This window comes from Callospermophilus lateralis, chromosome 5 (genome assembly GCF_048772815.1).
Source record: "Callospermophilus lateralis isolate mCalLat2 chromosome 5, mCalLat2.hap1, whole genome shotgun sequence".
Classification (NCBI taxonomy): Eukaryota; Metazoa; Chordata; class Mammalia; order Rodentia; family Sciuridae; genus Callospermophilus; species Callospermophilus lateralis.
This window is the reverse complement of record NC_135309.1, coordinates 65,415,487-65,435,937: the sequence shown is the minus strand read 5'-3', so window position 1 is coordinate 65,435,937 and position 20,451 is coordinate 65,415,487. Positions and strand designations below refer to the sequence as shown.

General features: G+C 35.9%; 1 protein-coding gene across 6 annotated transcripts in view; it reads left to right on the top strand.

Moving 5' to 3' along the window:
* The window catches only part of Fbxo38 (F-box protein 38), a 49,505-nt gene that overhangs the window by 28,028 nt on the left and 1,026 nt on the right, over positions 1-20,451 (top strand). For 2 of the 6 annotated variants that reach the window (XM_076856745.2, XM_076856746.2), the window contains exons 11-21: positions 1,538-1,680; positions 2,640-2,853; positions 5,503-5,622; positions 6,972-7,151; positions 8,829-9,566; positions 13,886-13,986; positions 14,196-14,298; positions 17,113-17,279; positions 18,465-18,610; positions 19,225-19,328; positions 19,671-19,784. In XM_076856745.2, coding sequence (XP_076712860.1) covers positions 1,538-1,680; positions 2,640-2,853; positions 5,503-5,622; positions 6,972-7,151; positions 8,829-9,566; positions 13,886-13,986; positions 14,196-14,298; positions 17,113-17,279; positions 18,465-18,610; positions 19,225-19,328; positions 19,671-19,784 — 2,130 coding nt within the window. The remainder of the gene's footprint in view (positions 1-1,537; positions 1,681-2,639; positions 2,854-5,502; positions 5,623-6,971; positions 7,152-8,828; positions 9,567-13,885; positions 13,987-14,195; positions 14,299-17,112; positions 17,280-18,464; positions 18,611-19,224; positions 19,329-19,670; positions 19,785-20,451) is intronic. The other 4 variants (XM_076856749.2, XM_076856747.2, XM_076856748.2 and 1 more) reach the window with 4 other exon arrangements.

Genomic DNA, 20,451 nt, shown 5'->3' with positions numbered 1-20,451 from the left:
TGTAAAAAATTTATATGAATTGTATATTCAAGATCTGGGAACCTTTGATAATTGAGTTGGAAATATCTTCAATGCTTTTTTAAACTTTCTACGTTCTTTTCCTTGAAATTTACACTGTTCAGGTTATAAATTCAAGTTACCTAATCTTTAAATGCACTTCTTTGGTTGACACACATAAAAGTAAAGTTACAAATGATAACCTAGGATGTTATAGTTTTTTCTCTAAATTACTTTCAAAATGGCACATCATTTGAAAGTACAAAGTAGGTGTGTACAGCTAAAGACTATAATTAGGTGACATCATCAACCTGAGGTCAAATTTTTTGTTGAGTAGAAATCCTATTCTTATTTCAGACCTCTGCTCCCCTGTCTGTAGAAGAGTGACTTTTCCATATATTTTTTTCTGATGGCAGGAATTCATTTTGCTTTCTGAAAGTATGCTACTACTTGTTATTTTAGATGCCCTTCTTAAATACCTAAATTCACAAACCTTTAAATAAATTTAGAGCTAGAGAAAGTTTTTCTTGTGAAATCAACTTTAAGCAAACAAAGTACCTCACTGACACTTAGAAAAAAGCCTCCTCCTCTTCTGTGGAGTCAGTCACCTTGCAGGGATCTGTGTCTTCTCACAAAACTACTGTCAAGCTGTTTTGGGGTGGCGTCTTCGGAGAGTGTTCACTAGAACAACCTGTATGCACCTGCCAGAAGTTAAATTCTTTCAATGGCCCAGCTGGACCAAGAAGTTATTGGGAATATGAACTTTAGGATATAGCAAGTATAGATCACTTTAAAAAAAATAACATTTATTGGGTTTTTGGTTTGTTTGTTTTCTTAAATACAGAAGAGTATAAAGAAGAAAACAAAACAAAACAAAAAAATGGCCTATAATCCCATCACTCAGAACTTCTATTAACACTTAAAAAATAAAAGTAATATATGCACTTGATAAATTTTAAACAGTACAGAAAGGTACAAAATGAAAAGTCACCTCTTCTCAAGGTAACCATCATCAACAGTTTCTTATATATGCTTCTGGGCAAGTTAGTTTGAACATATTACAGCCTATATGTGTAAAGTTTTAGAAAATGACTTATGTATACAAAAGGATCTTACTATGTATACATTGTCCTCTACCTTATTTTTTGCATTAAGTATAATTCAGAGAGCTATCCATATGAGCAAGCATATTCAGCTCTTTTTCAGTCTTTAGAAATAGCTGCATGATATTCTGTTAAACAAATGTGCCATGATTTAGTGTCCTTTAGTGTCCTATCGTTGAAATGCATGTAGATTGTTAAGTGGGTCACAATTAAATTGGGGTTGACTTGGCTTCAAGTTAACACTTACCAGGCCATCAAGTTCTCAAAACAAAATCAGGTGCAGGAACATCATGATAATAGAGTTCTCGTATTTTAGGGATCATGAAATAAGGGAAAAGTTGGAAAAGAATTTGAAAGTCTTTGTGATCTCTCACAAAATTCATCAATAATGGGAAAAGTTACTTAAATTCTCTCTTGTCCTGTCATTTCTTCAACAGACCACTCAAGATGGACTCGATTGGTTGATATCAACCTTGTCCGGTGCCATGCTTTGAAGCTGGACTCCTTTGGCCAATTTATTGAATTGTTGCCTAGCCTGGAATTTATTTCACTAGACCAAATGTTTCGTGAACCACCCAAAGTAAGCACCTTTTTTAAAATTTTTTTTCTTTTGGTTGTTAATTGAGCCCCGTGCCTCAGTGCTCTATCACTGAGCCATAACCCTAGCCCCCAAATAAGCATCTTTTAAATTAAGGGTTTTTATGTATTTATTTTAATACTCAAGGAAAAATAGAATAACTTGTGAATTTTTCTTTTAAACCCTTTTAATAAAATGCCCTTCTGTTGTTACTTTTCACTGTCAGCCTCAAAGAAGGCATAAAATTTATAATAATGTAAGGCCTATTACTGTTCTTCTCATTGAATATTAAGTGTGTCTTGAGAAAGAAAAGAAAAAAATCAGTGTAAGCTATTTCTATCAGTTGTATGAACTAAGGTAAAGAGAGGCTAGAAATTTGGGCTAAGATAGGTTTTATTACTTAGAGGTATTTGTTGGGAGATTAAATCAAGAATGCAAAGTCTAAAGGATTAAGAAATTATTTTGGAAATGTTTTACTTTGCTGCTATCTCTTCTATTAAGTTTCATATCCTGGGAAATCTGAAGTTGCTCAGTTGTTATTTTAAAACTGCTTAACAGAACTCTATATACTTTTCACAGAAATGCAAACATAATCCTCCAACAAATTCTGTTCTCCCCTGTCAGCTACTAATGGTTACAGTTCTGCTGTTGAAACAGTGCAGTACAGTGGGGGAAACTCAAGATTTGAAGTCAGAATGCTCTACCACTTAACTGCTCTGCTCCTAGGCTATAGTACAAATGTCCCATTGTGTACCTTGTCCTTTCAATCAGTCTAGGAATGCTTTATCTTGTTTGAAGTGTTTTGAGCCTTAAATGAGGTCTTTTATGCATATGTGAAAGCATTTCATAAATGAATGCTAACTAATGCTAGTACTTACATAAAGATGAAATGAAGGCATATTAGAAGTGAAGTGTTGTATATTAACCCAAATTGATAAACATGTGGTTTGGTTTTGCCTTAGGGCTGTGCTCGAGTTGGTCTGAGTGCAGGCACAGGAATTGGGGTTTCCTCAGCCCTTGTTAGCAACCAGAACTCCAATAATGACAATGACAATAATGCCCAAAACAACAATGCCAACATCCATGACAATAATCACCATCACCCAGATGACTCCGATGAGGAGAATGATTTTCGGCAAGACTTGCAGCCGGGGGAGCAGCAGTTTGCAGCCGACGGTAACCCAGATCTTTTGTGAGCTTCAGATAGAAATGATTTTTCCTTTGACTCCATCCCTTTCCCTTTTATCCTCTGTTTCAATTTGTTACTTTCCACATTGAGGGGAGCTAGCTAATAAGGAAGATGGGTGGTGGAGGTTGAATTTTTTCTATTTATTTGTTTTCAAATCTGGCCCTATCTGCAGAATCTAAGAGAATACTAACAGAATGGGAAGGACTGGTTGGTGCCATAGGGGTTAGGATATACTGATAGCATTTTATGCTTGGTTTAACTAAGATAAAACTTTCAATATTTAGGCAAAGGAGCCTCTCTTTAATATCTCCCTGACCAATGGATAAGTACATTTAGCATAAATGTAGAAGACATTTTTGGATATTCTGAGAACTCAAAAAAATAAATAACTATGTGTGCTAGATAAATTGGCATCTTTCATATACCTTTAATCAATAAGTGGTCACTACCACCTAGCAAATTAAGTACTTTAGCTAATAAAGACTTATTGGGTTTCAATGATGTAATACTCTACTTTTTAAATATTTACTGAACATCTGTTGCATTCCAACCCATGTGTTAACAGGCTCCATCTTGCCCCTCTATTGGTGAGTGAGCATGGAGTGAGATTATTTCCTTAACAGCTATTTCTATTTCCCAGTTGACCCATAAGAATTCAAAAAGGAATTTTTTCTAGACATCTTTTTGTTGTTACCCCTTTGTAAACTGTGGTAGACCCAATAATTAATGAGATACAGGATTCCCTAATGTTAGGTAACTGCTTATGTAATGAAGGCAAACTGTGAATATACTGGTCCTGACCAAAGACTCACCGATAGGCATTGTCTTAAACCATTTATTTCTCTTTACATTTTCTCTGTAGAACTGTTTTGGCTCTTATCAGAGTCACTACTACTGTTTTATCAAATCTGGTGGTCATTTCTCTACTTTTATTTTGTTTGGCATCTGAGCAGTATTGCACATTGTTGCCTACTTCTACCTTGAGATGCTTTTGTCTCTTGGCAGCTTTGGAACTATTTTTATGATTTTACCCTACTTGATTTGACATGTCTTTCCTTTGTTTGCACCACCTTCTCTATTACACTCTTGACCTTGATCTTTTTATTTTTAATATTTATTTTTCAGTTTTAGGTGGATACAATGTATTTATTTTATTTTTATGTGGTGCTGAGCATCTAACCCAGTGCCTCATGCATGCTAGGTGAGCACTCTACTACTGAGCCACATCCCCTGCCCTTTGATCTTTTTTTTCCCTTTACATGTTTTCTCTTAGATTCATGGCATTTGTGCCAACTTTTTGCTGTTACATTTTACATGTTCATTTCCAGGCTTGACCTTTCTATATTAACTAAATGCAGCTGTGTCTACTTTCATATTTTCTTCTTTCCACATGAGTTCTCTTAGACATTTCAAACTTGGGGTTGAATCTCTCCCCTGGCACTCACCCCAAAAGATAACAAAAGTGCAGAGCCAGCAGGTACTAGTGATGAGAGAAGAGGATGTGAAGTCAGATATTGTCCTTTTGTTCCAAATGTCATTAGACAAGGTACATATAAAGATCGGAACTTTTGACAGCATAGCCCATTCTTGGAAGCTATTACAACAGATAAAATGCAGAACTACCCAATCCTGTAAACCCAGTTGTGTTTAGAGGGTATGTATTGGGCATTTACACTTGGAAGTTACAAGGCCATAGTTTTTTTTTTTTTTTTAGTACAGAGTTCAGGGTACCTTTTATTTTGAAATCACATATTAAATATGAAGGATTAGCACTGGTATTATCCTGATTCAAATTGATCAGTCAGGTTCTTGGGAAGAAGGGACTAGATAGAGTGTCTGGAATATTGACTGAAAAGGTTAGGATTTAATTTTGTAAAAAGCTGATGAAGCCAAGTGCCATTTTATTTACTGTCCTTTGGAAAGTGACCATTTTTACCTTAAGAAGGTATAATAAATGATGTCTGAAATTTTCATGAAATTTACACTGTAGAATAAGGAGAATAAAATCACATGTTCTTATTTGTTGATTGCCAGTGAGAATAATATTGAAGACTTTGAAGCACATCAACCATTTAAATGATGTTAAAATGTTTAAAAAGGTACTTAGTATATTAATAATCCTCATTACATATTAGCCAATAATTGATAACTTAACCTCTAAAAAGGAGGAAGAGAAAGGTACAATTTGAGCTTTCCTGCACAGTATATCCTGATATAGCTGGCAGATACCATGAGACTCGTTGCTTATAAGGCGATCATAGGTCTTCTAATAGCTGGCTTCCACCATCTTCAAGCAAATGGCTTAAAAGGGACAGATCAAACAGCTATACTTGGTAACATCTTCTGGGAGCAACATTGGTACTTTCTTTTTAACTGTGCCACTTTCTCCCTACTTTCAATTTCCAGTGGCGTACTTCCTTCACCAAGTGATCTTTTTTCGTCTATGATTTCCTCTTCTATAAATTATCGGAACTTGTTGTTAATATGTCTATATTAAAGCATAGTTATAGGCTCTTTTTCCAGAGTGGACTAATGATCAATGGTGCTGTTGAGTCCTCACAGCTGCCACAGTTTTGCCTGCCATTGTGCTTTTTTTATGTTCCTTTTGGCACTTATTTTGACTCTCTTTATTTAAGCATTGAATGAGATGGAAGACATGGTGCAAGAAGATGGAGAGGTGGTGGCTGAGAGTGGAAATGATACACCTGCTCACAATCAGGCAGTCATCCCTGTAGATGTCGATGAGGAGCAAGCAGGTAATCGAATCATATGACTCTTCACCTGTCATCCTGAAACCTGGAGCCTAGGTTGTAATGAAGAACAAGAAACTCCAAGAATGGTTGTTTTCTGCCCTTACAGCTTCTAGTGTATTGTTGTTTTGTGTTGGAGGCCTATAACTTTGGCATCCTCCTCACTGCATGTATGTATCTCTTACCAAATATTTTTTTTATTATTTTTAATTGCAGCAACAAATATGTGTAGTTGCACTCATTATGTGTGTACATGTGTATTAAAAAAGAAATCACTTGGATAGTTAATGGGAAAACAAACAACCTGGTTAAATTTTTTGCTTATACTCTTCTCATTTTAGTGGGGAAGAAGAGTAGACGTGAGTTTGACCTGGCTTAGTAAATAGATCAAAATCTTCTTTCTGTTAGTGGGTGACTGATGGCAGCCTTAGATTCATAGCCCTTTAAAGATTACCTAATACCAACCTTCATATTATAATTGGAGAATCTGATGGTGTTTCAAAAGTTTGAGTGATATGCTCAACACTACTGAGTCAGTGTGACAAATGAGATTAGAACTCATGTCTTACTACTAATCTGTTGGAAAGTTACTTTGTCTTTGAATTGGAAATACCTTTACCCTTGTTTTAAGTGTCTTACAGATGCAGTCATTTATTCAACAAATATTCATTGAGTGCTGACTTTGTGCCAGGCATTGTACATTATAACAGGAAGAAGATAAAATTTCTTGAAGCTTACTTAATAATATTAATCACTTGTCAGAGAAAATTGGGTCAGAAGAGCTAAAGATTTAATGGCTATACTATCAAACAAGGCATTTTTTACATGAATACACGGACTCATAACCAAAATGTAATATTCATCTAGTCTTTAAGACAGACCTGTAGTCAATTAAAGAATGCAGAGAATTGCTCACCGGTCCCATATATGTTTGAGATTTCTCTTTACTTGCTTTGCCTTGACTTATACATTTACAAACCTGGGAAAATATGTAGCCTATTTTTTAAATGATTATAACTTATTTTGATTATTTTTATGATAATTTATTCTACTTTTTGAAATAGTTAGGATCCTAGGGTAAGGGCCATATTATCTTCTATTTTAATTTTCCATTAGGAATGTGTAAGGTTTATTGACATATTAGTCGTATTTAATACATACATAGTGCTTTAGAGTTAAAATACTCCTCATGGTACCTCATCTAGGGGTATAGGTAAGGTCCACTAAAGTGAGTGACAAGTGAGGCTCCACAGAGCAAAAATGACATCTGTGACAATGATCCCTAGAAACAATACTTTGTGTGAGTTCTTTTTTTAGGCAAAGAGTAACTGTTAGTCCTGTGATTTTTGTTTTAGGACCCAGTGGTCTTCAGCGTGTAGTAAAACCAACCCCAATTACTGTTCATGATTCAGAGAGTGATGATGAGGAGGACAGTCTGGAACTCCAAGAAGTTTGGATTCCTAAGAGCGGTCCTCGGCGTTACTCTGATCGCGAAGAAAAAACTGGAGAGCAGTTGCAGTCCAGGGAATTGTCAGGTGAGAGGTGATGTCTTACTCTGACCTGTCAGTGAGAGTCATCATCATAACTGACCAATTGGTCTTTGAATTTGTCCGTACCTCAGCTTGTGGTGTATTTAACATAGTTCTTATGAATTGTGATAGAAAGCAAGAAAGGCAGTAGGCCAACTAAGAGGTGAATCTGGGCAGTGCTATTGTGAGCAAGTGCAGCACAGCAGAAATTGATGAGATGAGGGCTCAAGGAAGAGAAGAAGTAAGAATCCTGTGGAGGTTTTAGGTAGTTTATGGCATCAAAGTTATCAGGAATTACCAGGAGGCCTGTGTCCTATTTAAGGGTTAGCTCTGAGTCATCCAAAGCTCCCCAGCTAATACTCTGTCCACTTGTACTTGGTGAATGTTGGTGACTAGTTTGGTGCTTCAAGGAGCTCTAAAGTTTGTTTTAATAATCCCTTGCCTCCCTTTAAATAACTTTTAGGTTTATTATTTCTTTGTCTTGCCTTCCCTTTCATTTCTCAGAACTATATGCTCACCACTTTTAACAGAGGGTGGTTTGTTTTTTATTTTTAATACTGAGAATTGAATCCAGGAGCATTCAATCACTGAGCCACATCCCCAGCCCTTTTCATTTTTAATTTTGAGACAGGGTCTCATTAAATTGCTTAGAGTTTTGCTAAGTAGTTGAGGCTCGTCTCAAACTTGCAATCCTCCTATCTCAGCCTTCCACGTTGCTGGGATTATAGGCGTATGCCACATGCCCGTCACAAAAGGTATTTGTTATTGTTGTTGTTGTTCTAATTGTCCACTTTTCATAAGGTGCCCTCCTCACTCCTTAATATGTTTAAATGTTATACATTTAACTCTGCACCTAAAATATGTGTACACATCTGTGTATGGAAAGCTTAGTTATTTTGGATTTTAAATAATTTACTAACTATTCACTGTTCAGTTTTTAGTTTATGCCTTTTATAAAGAAATTCAGATAACAATATTGTGGTTGAAAAGAGCCTTTATGGAAATTAAAATTTAGGCAAAATAATGTGACCAGCTTACTAACCTAATGTTTCCTAGAGTTTGTTTTCTAAAAGTAGCAACTATAGTTTCCATTGATCAAACAAAACCTTATTTGTTAATTCCTTTCTGTATTTATTGAGCCTTACTATACCCCAGCTATAGCATTAGGCACCATTCGGGGTACAGAGATGAATAACTCATGGTCTCTTTGTCCATGAGTTATGGAACCTCTAATCTAGTCAAAGATCAGGTCAAAAACGTAGATAACAGTATTGCCAGGCATATGCTACAGTAGCTTTGTGGGGAGCAGATGCAGAAGAGATTGTATAGAGGTCCCAGTTGGATGAATTGGGAAAAAGAAAGGCCCTGAGGTAATACTAACTGAAGCAGAGGTATACTGAGAGAAAAGGTTGGGGCTAGAGTGTAAAATACAGATAGAGGAGACTAAATGAAAAAATAATTTGGAATCATATCATGGCAAGTCTTGAAGGCTGAGCTAAAGAATATACAAGGTAGGCATGAGGAAGTCATAGAGATTTTATAGTAGTTCAATGATGTGATCACAGTTATACTTTAGGAAAACTAGTGTACATTGTTTCCTGTTCCAAATTTACTCTTGCCTTTTGTCCAGAATTTGTACTGAAATCTTTTCTTTTCCTCGGGCCATTCTTCTTTTTCTGTAAGCAGTAAGTGGAAAAGGCAAGACTCCACTTCGAAAGAGGTACAACTCCCATCAGATGGGCCAGTCGAAGCAGTTTCCCCTCGAGGAAAGCAGCTGTGAGAAAGGCTGTCAGGTCACCAGTGAGCAGATCAAAGCCGATATGAAAGCAGCTAGGGATATTCCTGAAAAGAAAAAAAACAAGGATGTTTATCCCAGCTGCAGCAGCACCACCGCCAGCACAGTGGGAAACTCCAGCTCACACAACACTGCTTCTCAAAGCCCCGACTTTGTAAGGACGGTGAACAGCGGCGGCTCTTCCGAGCCTAGCCCTACAGAAGTGGATGTGTCCAGGCAGTGTGTCTGCTCCCCCGGTGGGTCAGAGGACTCTGAGGCCATGGAGGAGGGAGATGCAGAGAGTTCTGTCTGCCCCAGATGCTGCTGTCACAGGCCCCAGGAATCCCAAAGGAGAACTAGCAGGTGTTCTGATGAGGAACGTCCTTCAACCAGCCGAGCCTGTGTTGTGAATGGCCCGGATGGTACGAGATCCGCCTTTTCCTTTAGGACTCTGCCACAAGGGGGGTCTTCAGGCCCAGCACATGATGAGAGGACTAATGTGAGTGGCTGTGGGGCTACAGGTGAGGACAGGAGGGGGAGCTCCCAGCCTGAGAGCTGTGACGTGCAGTCTAATGAAGACTACCCTCGGAGGCCCCTAACCAGGGCCAGGAGCAGACTGTCCCATGTACCGCTGGTATCTGAGTCAGGTATGACAATGCTCCCAGGATTAGCAACTGCAGGGTAGGGCTGGAGAAAGGCATACGCTTGTTCATAAGTATCCTCACAAAAAGCCAATTTGGCAAATTAAATTCTGTTTGGGGGTTCTGTTAATCATACAGATTTTAAACTAATTTTCAGGAATGTTTTAGAGGGTGGGGGTATAAAACATTTTGTAAAATATTCAGCCCAGAAATCTCAAAATAGTTCAGCTTTAAAAAATATATGTAACTTTGTATTTGCCCTAAATCCAATATTGCTTCTGATGTCTAAGCCCCAGTAGATAAAACTCTGCTCCCACACTTAGGGAGGTCTTAGAAAATGTTATACCTTGGCCAAAAGTTGCCAGGGCTGTGGAAACACTGAGCTCAGGGCAGCTTCCTGGGTAGACCCCTTAAAAGGACCTACCTCTGCAGTATTTGGTCTTTTTTTCTGAAATCTAGTTTTGTTTCCAGTTATATTTGCCAGGAGTTAAGCAGGTAAGTAAGTAGTTTTGCTGGGAATTACTCGGGTGAAGGTATACTCAAAGCATGTATATGTTTAATTTCATTAATAGTTATAATACATATACCAAGACATTGGATTGAGCAAAAGTAAGCATGTTTCTTAATCACAATTCTGTTTTACTAAGTATCCTCCTTTACTATGTTATTAATACCTATCAGAGAATTATTTTATCAGCCCTCCAGCATAGGCAGGGTCAGTACTTTTTACATACTAATTGTATGGAGTTAAACTAAGAAAAATAAGCTTTCAGTAAGATAGATATGAGACCTTAATTATTTGTAAATCATTCTAGATTGTAACATAAACTTATATTAAAATACATGAGTTCTAAGTTCTCATTATGCTTTGCAAACACTAGCTCTGTCATATGGTGAAAATAATTCTCCCTGCTTGAATTTTAAATGTCTTATGATACCTTTGTTTAAATTGTGGTAAAGTATGCATAACAAAAATAATTTACCATTTTGAAGTGTGCAGTTCAATAGCATTCATGTTGTACAGCTGTCACTACCATCCAGCTGAACTTTTGCATCATCCCAAACTGATATTTTTAAACAAGTAACTCTTCATTATGAGACCTTTTATTTTTCATATTTGAAAGTCAAATCTACCTGTTTTCCTTTTTTTTACCTTTATGCCACAAAAGAGCTTCCATACTTTTTTCAGACAAATGTTCACATCTTCTCATTCTTTTATTCATTTATTTTATTTTACTTCTTTAGTTTAGTCAGTTCAGAATTGCATTAAATTGACAACTGAAAAGAAAATTTATCATTTTTATAAGCACTGAATCCTCCCTTTTAGGAAATAATGCTAAAGTTCTATAGGGTTTTTTGTTGTTGTTTTTATTTATTTATTGTAGTTGTAGATGGATAGCATATCTTTATTTTATTTGTTTCTTTTAATGCTGTGCTAAGGATTGAGCCCAGTGCCTCACATGTGCTAGGCAAGTGCTCTGCCACTGAGCCACCACTCCAGCCCTCTACAGACGGCTTTTTTGATGGTTATTTTATTAACTATTGGGATTTTCATGTTTTAATTTTTTGCTTTGTGTTTTGCTTATACCCTTTACCATTTTGTTCTGACTTGTTTCATGACTAAAGTTTTTTTTTTTTTTTTTTAGGTTAAATAACTCCCTGGATTAAGAAAGAAAATTTCATTTGTATTGTGCTTTTTACTGTTGACATTCTTTGCTTTGTTTTTGTTTTGTTTTTCAATTTGAGTAGACTCTTTATGTCTATGTGTTTTACTAGGTAAATTATTTCTTAATAATTTTTAAATACCATACACATGTATGTTTACTTTCAATAATACATTTTCTGGAGAAATGTCAAAGCACTGATATTAATATTATTACTCAGGTTTCTTTTGGAAGGAGCAAGTTTCCTGAATGGTTTATAAATTATTTTTAATCTAGCATGTTTTTGATATCTATTAAAGCCATTCTTCTTTAACAGTTTTAAGGATAGAACTCTAATACAGGAAGACATTTGATTCTTAGAAATTGTTTAATCAGTTCAAAAATAACATTTGAGTTCTTTGATTTTTGATTTGTGACCTTGTAGAGTGTTGAAGTCATGTTAGAAGCGTGATTTCCAATTTGTGTGATTTCTAATTTGGGGAATAGAGACTTGTAAGTGTGCAGTTCAGTGGCATTCATGTTGTACAGCTGTCACCACCATCCAGCTGAACTTTTTCATCATCCCAAACTGATATTCTTAAATAAGTCTTTTTATCTGCATATAATAATTTATAAAATAAGTATCACCAAAATATTTAGTTTGGTATTCAGAGAATAGCACTTAGGATTAATATAGTTCTCATAAATACTAAACTCTTTACTGACACCCCAAGATCAGTTTCTGTAGCAACTTTGACACTAATATGAACCATACTATATTTAATTCTGTGTTTTATTACCTGTCTTTGCAGTTGCCTGACCTTTTGAGTGCAGGGACAGTGTCTACTTGTCTACTATATTCCTAGCTTCTAGCACCACGTATTTCACATGATATGGGGCTCAGTGAATAGTTGTGAACTTTAATAAGGGTAGAAATCATATTTTTTCAGTGTCCTTGAGAAAAGTTTGATTGGTAGAACTCCTTTTTGCCTTCAACCAAAGCAGCTCCTGTCAATTGTTTTTGCATAGAAGAATTTTACAAAAATTCCAGAGGATGTAGAAAAGGGTTCTAGTTTGTAAAATACCACCTGGACTAGATCTCTAGATTTTTGTCTAATCCCAAACCTTTGGGAATTGTCAGTATTTGCGTCTCACTTTCCTATCTTTCTTTGTAATCTTTGGTTTGAGTTTAAGGGGAGTGTTTATCACCTAACCATTGTATCTAAGTGGGATGTATGATGGGGGTTTTTTATAAAAGTCAACCATATTTCATTCAGTATATACTTTGCAACAGTATGATTTAAAAATGAATACAATCATATCTTTTCCTTAAATAGAATATAAGTGGTTTTAAGTTTGAGAAAACAAGTTTTAATAAGACTAGAATATTTTCATTTATAATTGTAATGTTTTAGTACATACTGGAAAATGAAAAAAGATTGCAAGTTTTCTAGCATAGTGACTGATGGCAGATTGCCCAAGTTTGCCTCCTGGTTCTCACTTCGTATATTGACAAGCCATTTTACCTTTCCATGTCTAGCTTCCTCATATATTAAATGAGGAGAATAATAAATCTAATTCAGGGGACTGCTTTAAGGATTAAATGAGTTAATACAAGTAAAACTTTTAGAACAGTGCCTGACACATAGTAAGTGGTTAGTAAATATTTACTGTTATGTACTTGTGATGTGTTCATTCATTCAAGTGCCATGTCATTCAGGAAATGTTCACGTTAGCCAATTGCTGGTGGCTGACATTAAAGCAAAGACGAAATAAGATAGTGCTTCAAGGATCTTTTACTTTAAATTTGGAAACAAAACAAGTATGTGGGGAATTACAGAATAGTGTACCATGTTTGGGGGTCCAGGATAATTTTTAGCAAGTGGCAGTTGAGCTGAATCTTTCAGGGATGGGTAGTATTTCAAAAGGTAAAGTCAGAAAAGATGTTCTGGGCAAAGGGAGCTAGAGTGATTAATGGCTTCAGAGACACTGGCAATGAGAGAGAACAAGGATATGGAGATAACTAGCATATCCCCACTCCCACAACCCGCCAATGTCAGGCATTAAAACATATTCACTAAACAGCAGTCAGTAACTTGAAGTTTTTTTCAAATGTTATTTTATTTTTGATACTGGGGATTGAACCCAGGGGCACTTTCCACTGAGCTATATCACCAGCTCTTTTTATTTTTTATTTTAAGAAAGAGTCTCTCTAAGTTGCTTAGGCCTCACTAAATTGCTGAGGCTGTCCTCAAAACTTGTGATCCTCCTACCTCAGCCTCCCAAGTCACTGGGTTACAGGTATGTGCCACCATTACTGAGCAGTAATTTGAATTTCTTTAGAAGGAAAGTCATAAGTTGTAAGTTAATCCATCGAAGTACTTAGGATGGGGTGAGTCAGCAAGACCATAGATTGGGGATGTTGATTATATTGTTGGAGTGGCCGAAGTATGGAAAACTCTTTTATGTTTGATGTAGATATGTTTGAGATACTGGAGGGTGCTACTAATTTACAGCAGTCCTAGACATACTAATCCAATTGTATTCCATTGGGAAACAAATTGAGATTTGGGAGTTGCCTTGATGGAGTTTGTACATATGCATTTGAATGTTCTCTGTTGAAGGAAAAAAAAAGCAAAGCTGATATTTGGGTTTTTTTTTTTTTTTTTTTGCCTTTTCTAGAGGTTTCCAAAACAAAGCCACGTCAGGCCATGAAACGGAAGCGGACAGCAGATAAGTCCACCAGTACCAGTGATCCTGTGATTGAGGATGACCATGTGCAGGTAAACAAAAAGCCTTCACTTACCTTTCATAATCCAGCCCAGTTCTTGAGTAGTGCAAAGAAACTGAAATCCTTAGTTTCTTTACCTCAAAGAAAAAAAAAATTAGTAACAGCTACTTCTCGGTTATACCCATGAAATATTTAAACTCTAAAAATAAAAAGAACAGAAAAACCCACTTAACTGTAACTTATGTTTTTTTATCATTGTAGGTTCTTGTTTTGAAATCCAAAAATCTTGTTGGAGTCACTATGACCAATTGTGGAATCACAGATCTAGTATTGAAAGACTGTCCCAAGATGATGTTCATCCATGGTATGTATTTGATTATTTAGTACAAGACCATCATGAATGACTTTAAAGAATTAAGAACTCATAAATACTACAATAACATTAGTACATTATTTGTTCTTTTAATGTCGGATTACCTTTAATTTTGTCCTTTTTTTTTTTTTTTTTGGTTCTCAAATAATTTGTTCATAATAAGGATTCATGTGCCAAAACTTGGTTCATTTGGTAAATAGCATCTCCTCTGAAAGATAATTGCTTCCTGATCTCGAAGAGTGGATTGAAAGCATGGGTGGGTGCTAGAGTCAGATCCACCTTAGTTTGAATCCTAACTCAGCCATCTGTTTGCTGTGTTCTTTTATATGTCTTATGTGTAAATGTTTTTGAACAGAGCTTACCAGTTCTGCATTGACTGAGATCATCAGTCTTGTCCTCAGTCATAATTCATGATACAGTGTATTTAATCCAAACCACTTTTCCTATCAGCCACATTTGAGTCTTGTTGCAACTACCTCTATTCCATCCTCTATGCGCAGGTATTTTATGTGTTCTTCCTGTATACTTTTCATGTCTTTACTTATTTATAATGTCTGTCTCAAATATAAGATGTTGCTTTTTGTGAGCTTTTAAAATTTTAGGTACACAGTCTGTTTATTTTTTCCTTTTCACTCAAAATTATATTTTTGATATCCATACATGTAAAATTAAGCATATCTGACTTGTTCCTCGCCTTGCCTTGGGCGAGTTATATATTTTGTGTCCATTTTGCTTAGTCTATAAAATGTGCACAGTTATGCTTAACTCGTGAAACATTCATGAAAGTTAAATGTAGTAACTGATGTATCCGGCATATGTGTGTGTGCGTGGTTATGTATCTATACATAACATGGTACGGGATCTGACCCCTAGTAAACACCTAGTAAATATTAATCTGTGTTATATAAGTATTACAAAACACATTGGCTTTTCTTTGTGTGTCTCTGACAATATTGATAGTAAACAAATTCCATGAAAAGATGCTTAGTAAACATTTTGTCAGAAATGAGGTGAATCCCAGAAAGGAGATTCATACACTACCTCTCCCTTGCATTCTATAAGACTCCAGACCCTGGGGACCCTAGGCTCTGTGTTCACTCTGAAGAGGTAGTACTTTTCTCTAACCCAGCCAAAGAGTTTGTTGGTCCTAAAACATCTAATAAATCACTATCTCCTCTTGGAATTTCTTATTAAAATAGAAAACGTGAGCCCTTCAAAAATCTTAGCTATCATACAACAAGATTCTTTTGAGCCATTCTGTCAGCATTTCACCCTTCAATTCTGAGCTTATCTAAGCATTCCTCTAAAAGGAATAAGGAGGTTTCTGAGAATCTGGTTGATTTCCACTTCTGCACTTGACTCTTGAGTCTTCTCTAACCTGTTAATGAGTCACATGGCCTTATCCCCAGCCTTTTGCCCCTTTAAGCAAGTTGTTTAGTTCAGCTTATCATGGGACTGAAGATGTTAGATAAATAACTCAGTCTTTAGTAACTTGCTAAATTAGTGACAGGTGAGATTAACCTTAACCATGTTTGGTTTTATTATAGAACCATTTGATCTTTATCACCATCTAGTCCTCTTTCTCTATCCTCCCAGTCTTCAACACCAGTTTCCATTCTTTGCACCACATCACAGAGGAGAAAATGAGCCTAAAAGGCAGGGCACTGGCTCCGTGTTTAAATAGCAAAGTTAGTTACAGGGAAGACTTACAGGGGAATATGGTATTTGTGTCAGGTATTTTACACCTGTATTTATGGAATGTTAAAAACATCAGGCAAATCAATCTTCTGGTTTCATAATCTATTTCATTTAATACTGTCTCTTGAGTTGGATCAGGCCGAAATTTGTGATTTAATAAAGGATATAGGGCTGGGGATATAGCTAAAAGGGTAGAGTGCTTGCTTAGCATGTGCAAGCCCCTGAGTTTGATTTCCAGCACCATACACACACACAAACACAAAAAAAGAAAGATGATACTTTCTTAAGTTGTTGTACTAGTATAGTTAAGTGCATTTATTATATCACAGTTATTTTTTTCTATTACCTCATGTTCCATATTACAAACAGGAACACTGCTTAATCATGTTTTAGACCAGCATTTTCAATAGTACTTTTTGTAATGTGTATATGTTCTGTATCCTGTTTAATGTGATAAACACTAGCACATGTGGCTGTTGAACACTTGAGCTCATGCTTGAAGAACTGTAGTTTAATTTTCTCATATTTTAGCTTATTTAAATTTAAATAGTTCCTGATAGCTGATGGTTACCATATTGTGCTATACAGCCTTAGACTAAACTACTCAGGTATTTCTGGGCCTTTTCTTCCCTTGACCCAAGGTTCTGTTTCTGTACTTGTGATGGAATTAAAACCAGCTTTGCTCCTACCAGTGAGTGAATGTAAGATAAGATGTGCTAATTCCAGATTTATTTGACCATTTACCACAAGATTGTATAAATTAATAGTTATAATTCATTCTATTCAATAAATATTTTTTTAACAATTCCTGTGTGGGCAAGTCATTTTTTAGTACTTGGTTTATTTGACAGTAAATTCGTAGAAGAAAAAGGCACTTTAACATTGCCTCTAGTAGCATGAGGGCAACCAGCTTCTTTTGAACTGAACACAGTGAACCTTCAAATCCTTTTGTTAACTGTTATTTGTACTCTATCATAATACATGACTCATGTTAAAGATGTTTAGAACTGCAGCATCATCTGCTAATAATATCTAGGCCAGTCCTCCAAAGATGCTATATGTTTGTACAAATTACTTACAGAACTTGCCATTGTTTTCATTTTGTAGCTACCAGATGCAGGGTACTGAAACATTTAAAAGTTGAAAATGCACCAATTGTAAACCGGTTTGACTATGCACAATGCAAGAAACTGAATATGGATCAGGTATTAGACCAGATACTAAGGATGCCTCCTGAGAGAAACCGTATCATATACCTCCGCCCAATGCAGCAGGTAACAAGCTATGCTCCTTTCTAATGATACATGCATTGTGGTTAACATTTATTTATTTTATCTTCAACCTTTTGGACTCAGCATTTATTCATTTGCTCAACCCACAGTAATGGTTCTTGAGATTCTTCAGAGTTCTTTTAACCCATCTAGACTGTCTTTGCTAATCCTTCATTAATGCTTCTCTACTAAAGTTTTTAGCAAGTTATATAGGGACATTGTCATTCAACAAGTTTGTATACTTATTAATAGTTACCTACGACTAAGAGCATAGACTCAGAGTTCAAACTGCCCAATTTATATTCTGGCTTTCTGACCTATAGCAAATTTCTTAACTTCTGTGTCTTAATTTCTTTATTTATAAAATTAAAATACAAGAATATACCTAGAGTTATTATTATATTTCAGCTAATATATGTGATATATTATAACAGTTGCTTGTATATGGTAAGCAATAATGTGATAGCTACATTTATTATTTTTTTTGTTATTAAAAGCAAATTTTTGTATGAGATTGTGCTTGATGCCAAAAGAGAGTTTAAAAAAAAAAAAAAAAAAAACAGTTGAGAACCCTTGGGATCAGTGTGAGAGCTAGAGCCCAGAACAATCAGTTCAACAAATAAATTTTTGAGTGACTCAGTATTAAAAATTTGCTGTATGCTGTAAAATCCAGAGAACACTTCCTTCCCAAAAAGGAAATAAACCTGTTACCACTGAGCTGGCCAGGTGGGATTTCATATTAGAGATTGGTAAGAGGGTGTTCCATGAGAAGTAAACAATGTAAACAGACTACAAGGTGGAGAAGTGTGTTCTATCCTTTAGAAGACTCGTGATTTAGGTCAAATAGGTGTGTGGTTCTAAGCATTCAGATACAGTCAGTACTAAAACCTGTAAAAGCCTTTCTCAGTAGTGACTTCTGGGTTGATTGAGATCAGTTACCCAAATCAGGATTTGCTGGCTTTCCGGGTACTTACATAACAGTGAGAGATAAATCCATGAGTCTGCTGATCAGAGACTTGCCCCCCATTGTAGCAGGCTGTGTTCAGATTCACATATGACTATTTGATTTTCAAATCAACCGAAGATTTTGATACTAAGAGGACCCAAGGAAATTCATTCAAGCACTGGGACATAGATCCCTAAGACCTTCTTTCTTGGTCCAAGACCTCTTTATGATATCTCCCACAGGTGGACACACTAACTTTGGAGCAGAAGCTGTTTAGTGGTCCCTATCCCTATCACATCTGTATTATTCATGAATTCAGTAACCCTCCCAATGTACGGAATAAAGTGCGCATTCGCAGCTGGATGGACACTATAGCAAACATCAATCAGTAAGTAACTCTGACTCTGAAAAGTCTTTTCAGTCATTTCTCATAGTGGAGGGTCCCTGAAGCAAATCTCAATTATTCCTCCTTTTAAATCATTCCATCTGAGCTTTACGGGTAAGCATTTCATGAAATTAACATTTGTGAAAAACTGAGGGAAATGAGAACTTAAAACTAAAGAGCGCGCATGTATATATGTAGCTTTTTATTTTCAAACTAAAAGTTATACAAGAACAGACTAATTGTATGTTTGACTATTTCTTTGGTTATGGGACATGGAAAAGAGATCAAGTTGAAGAAAATAATAAGACTGCTATTTTACATTATCAGAAATTTAGACTTTCTATGTATTTGCTATATAAATGTATTAAGCATTCTCTAAACTCAAAATATTTGCTTAGAGAATGGTTTTCTTTCCCCAGTAGGACTTTGAAAATAGTAAAAAAGTAACTTTGACCTGATTAGACTTAACATTCTCTAGTTTGAGTGCTATTAGAGTCAATATTTTGTCTGAGATGTTTGTAGAATCTGGCCTAGAACATTTTGATGGCTTCTTTCTACTCAACATCCTAACATTTTCAGTTTTCCGATTTTTGTTTAATTTTACCTGTTTCCTCTAGGGAGCTCATTAAGTATGAATTCTTCCCTGAAGCCACTCGAAGTGAAGAAGACTTAAAGAAATACCCCAAATACCCTTGGGGGAGAGAAATCTATACTTTAGAGGGTAATGTATTTACCAATGATTAGAAAGCTAAATAGCTGTGAGCTGGATGGAAGGATATGACTTAGGGAAAATATGAATGGGAATCTCTGAATACCTGCAAGAAGCAGGAACCAAATAAATATTGCTCTGCCTGTATAAGTCTTTGCTATCTAGAACAAACAGAGTAATGATGAAAGACAGAAAGTGGTGAAAATTTAATGTGATTTGAGAGTTAGAAGTGACTTGAAGACCCTGGCTCAATCTCTTGTTTTGCATTAAAATGCTACTTAAGGAAAGTACAGAGTTTAACCCTATCAGCACTTCCATACCAATAACACTTTTGCCTCTGTCTTCTAATTTTAGGTGTTGTGGACGGAGCTCCATATTCCATGATTTCTGACTTCCCTTGGCTAAGATCACTGAGGGCAGCAGAGCCCAACAGCTTTGCCCGATATGATTTTGAAGATGATGAAGAAAGTAATTATGACCTGACTTGATTTGCATTGTGTAGTTTGGGTATATCCTACTAAATAGTTAATATTTTGTTGGAAAAAGAACAGGGAAACTTTTAAATGGTTTCCCATATAAATATTTTATCCCTCATCTCCAAAAAATAACTCTGAATTTGTACATTGTAGATGCTCAACAGACTCACTATGTATATATGACAGGGAAGATTCCTTTAGATAGATTTTTCTATTAGATTTCTTTGTATTATATAAATTTTTAATTTTTTTGTTGTTCTGGTTGAACCCAGGACCTTGTACATACATATGGTGCATACACTATAGCACTGAGCTCCATCCCCAGCAAATTACCTAAATGTTTATAATCTTGTTACTCTTTTTTTTTTTAAGAGAGAGTGAGAGAGGGAGGGAGAGAGAGAGAGAGAGAATTTTTTTCATATTTATTTTTTAGTTATCGGCGGACACAACATCTTTGTATGTGGTGCTGAGGATCGAACCCGGGCCGCACGCATGCCAGGCGAGCGAGCTACCGCTTGAGTCACATCCCCAGCCCCAATCTTGTTACTCTTTGTTGAAGCATTTATCAACAATACTGTTACAGAATTGTTCTCCTACAACTTATGAGCTCCTTGTTGCTTGGCACATGGGAACTATGATAATTTAGGTACAGAAATTTA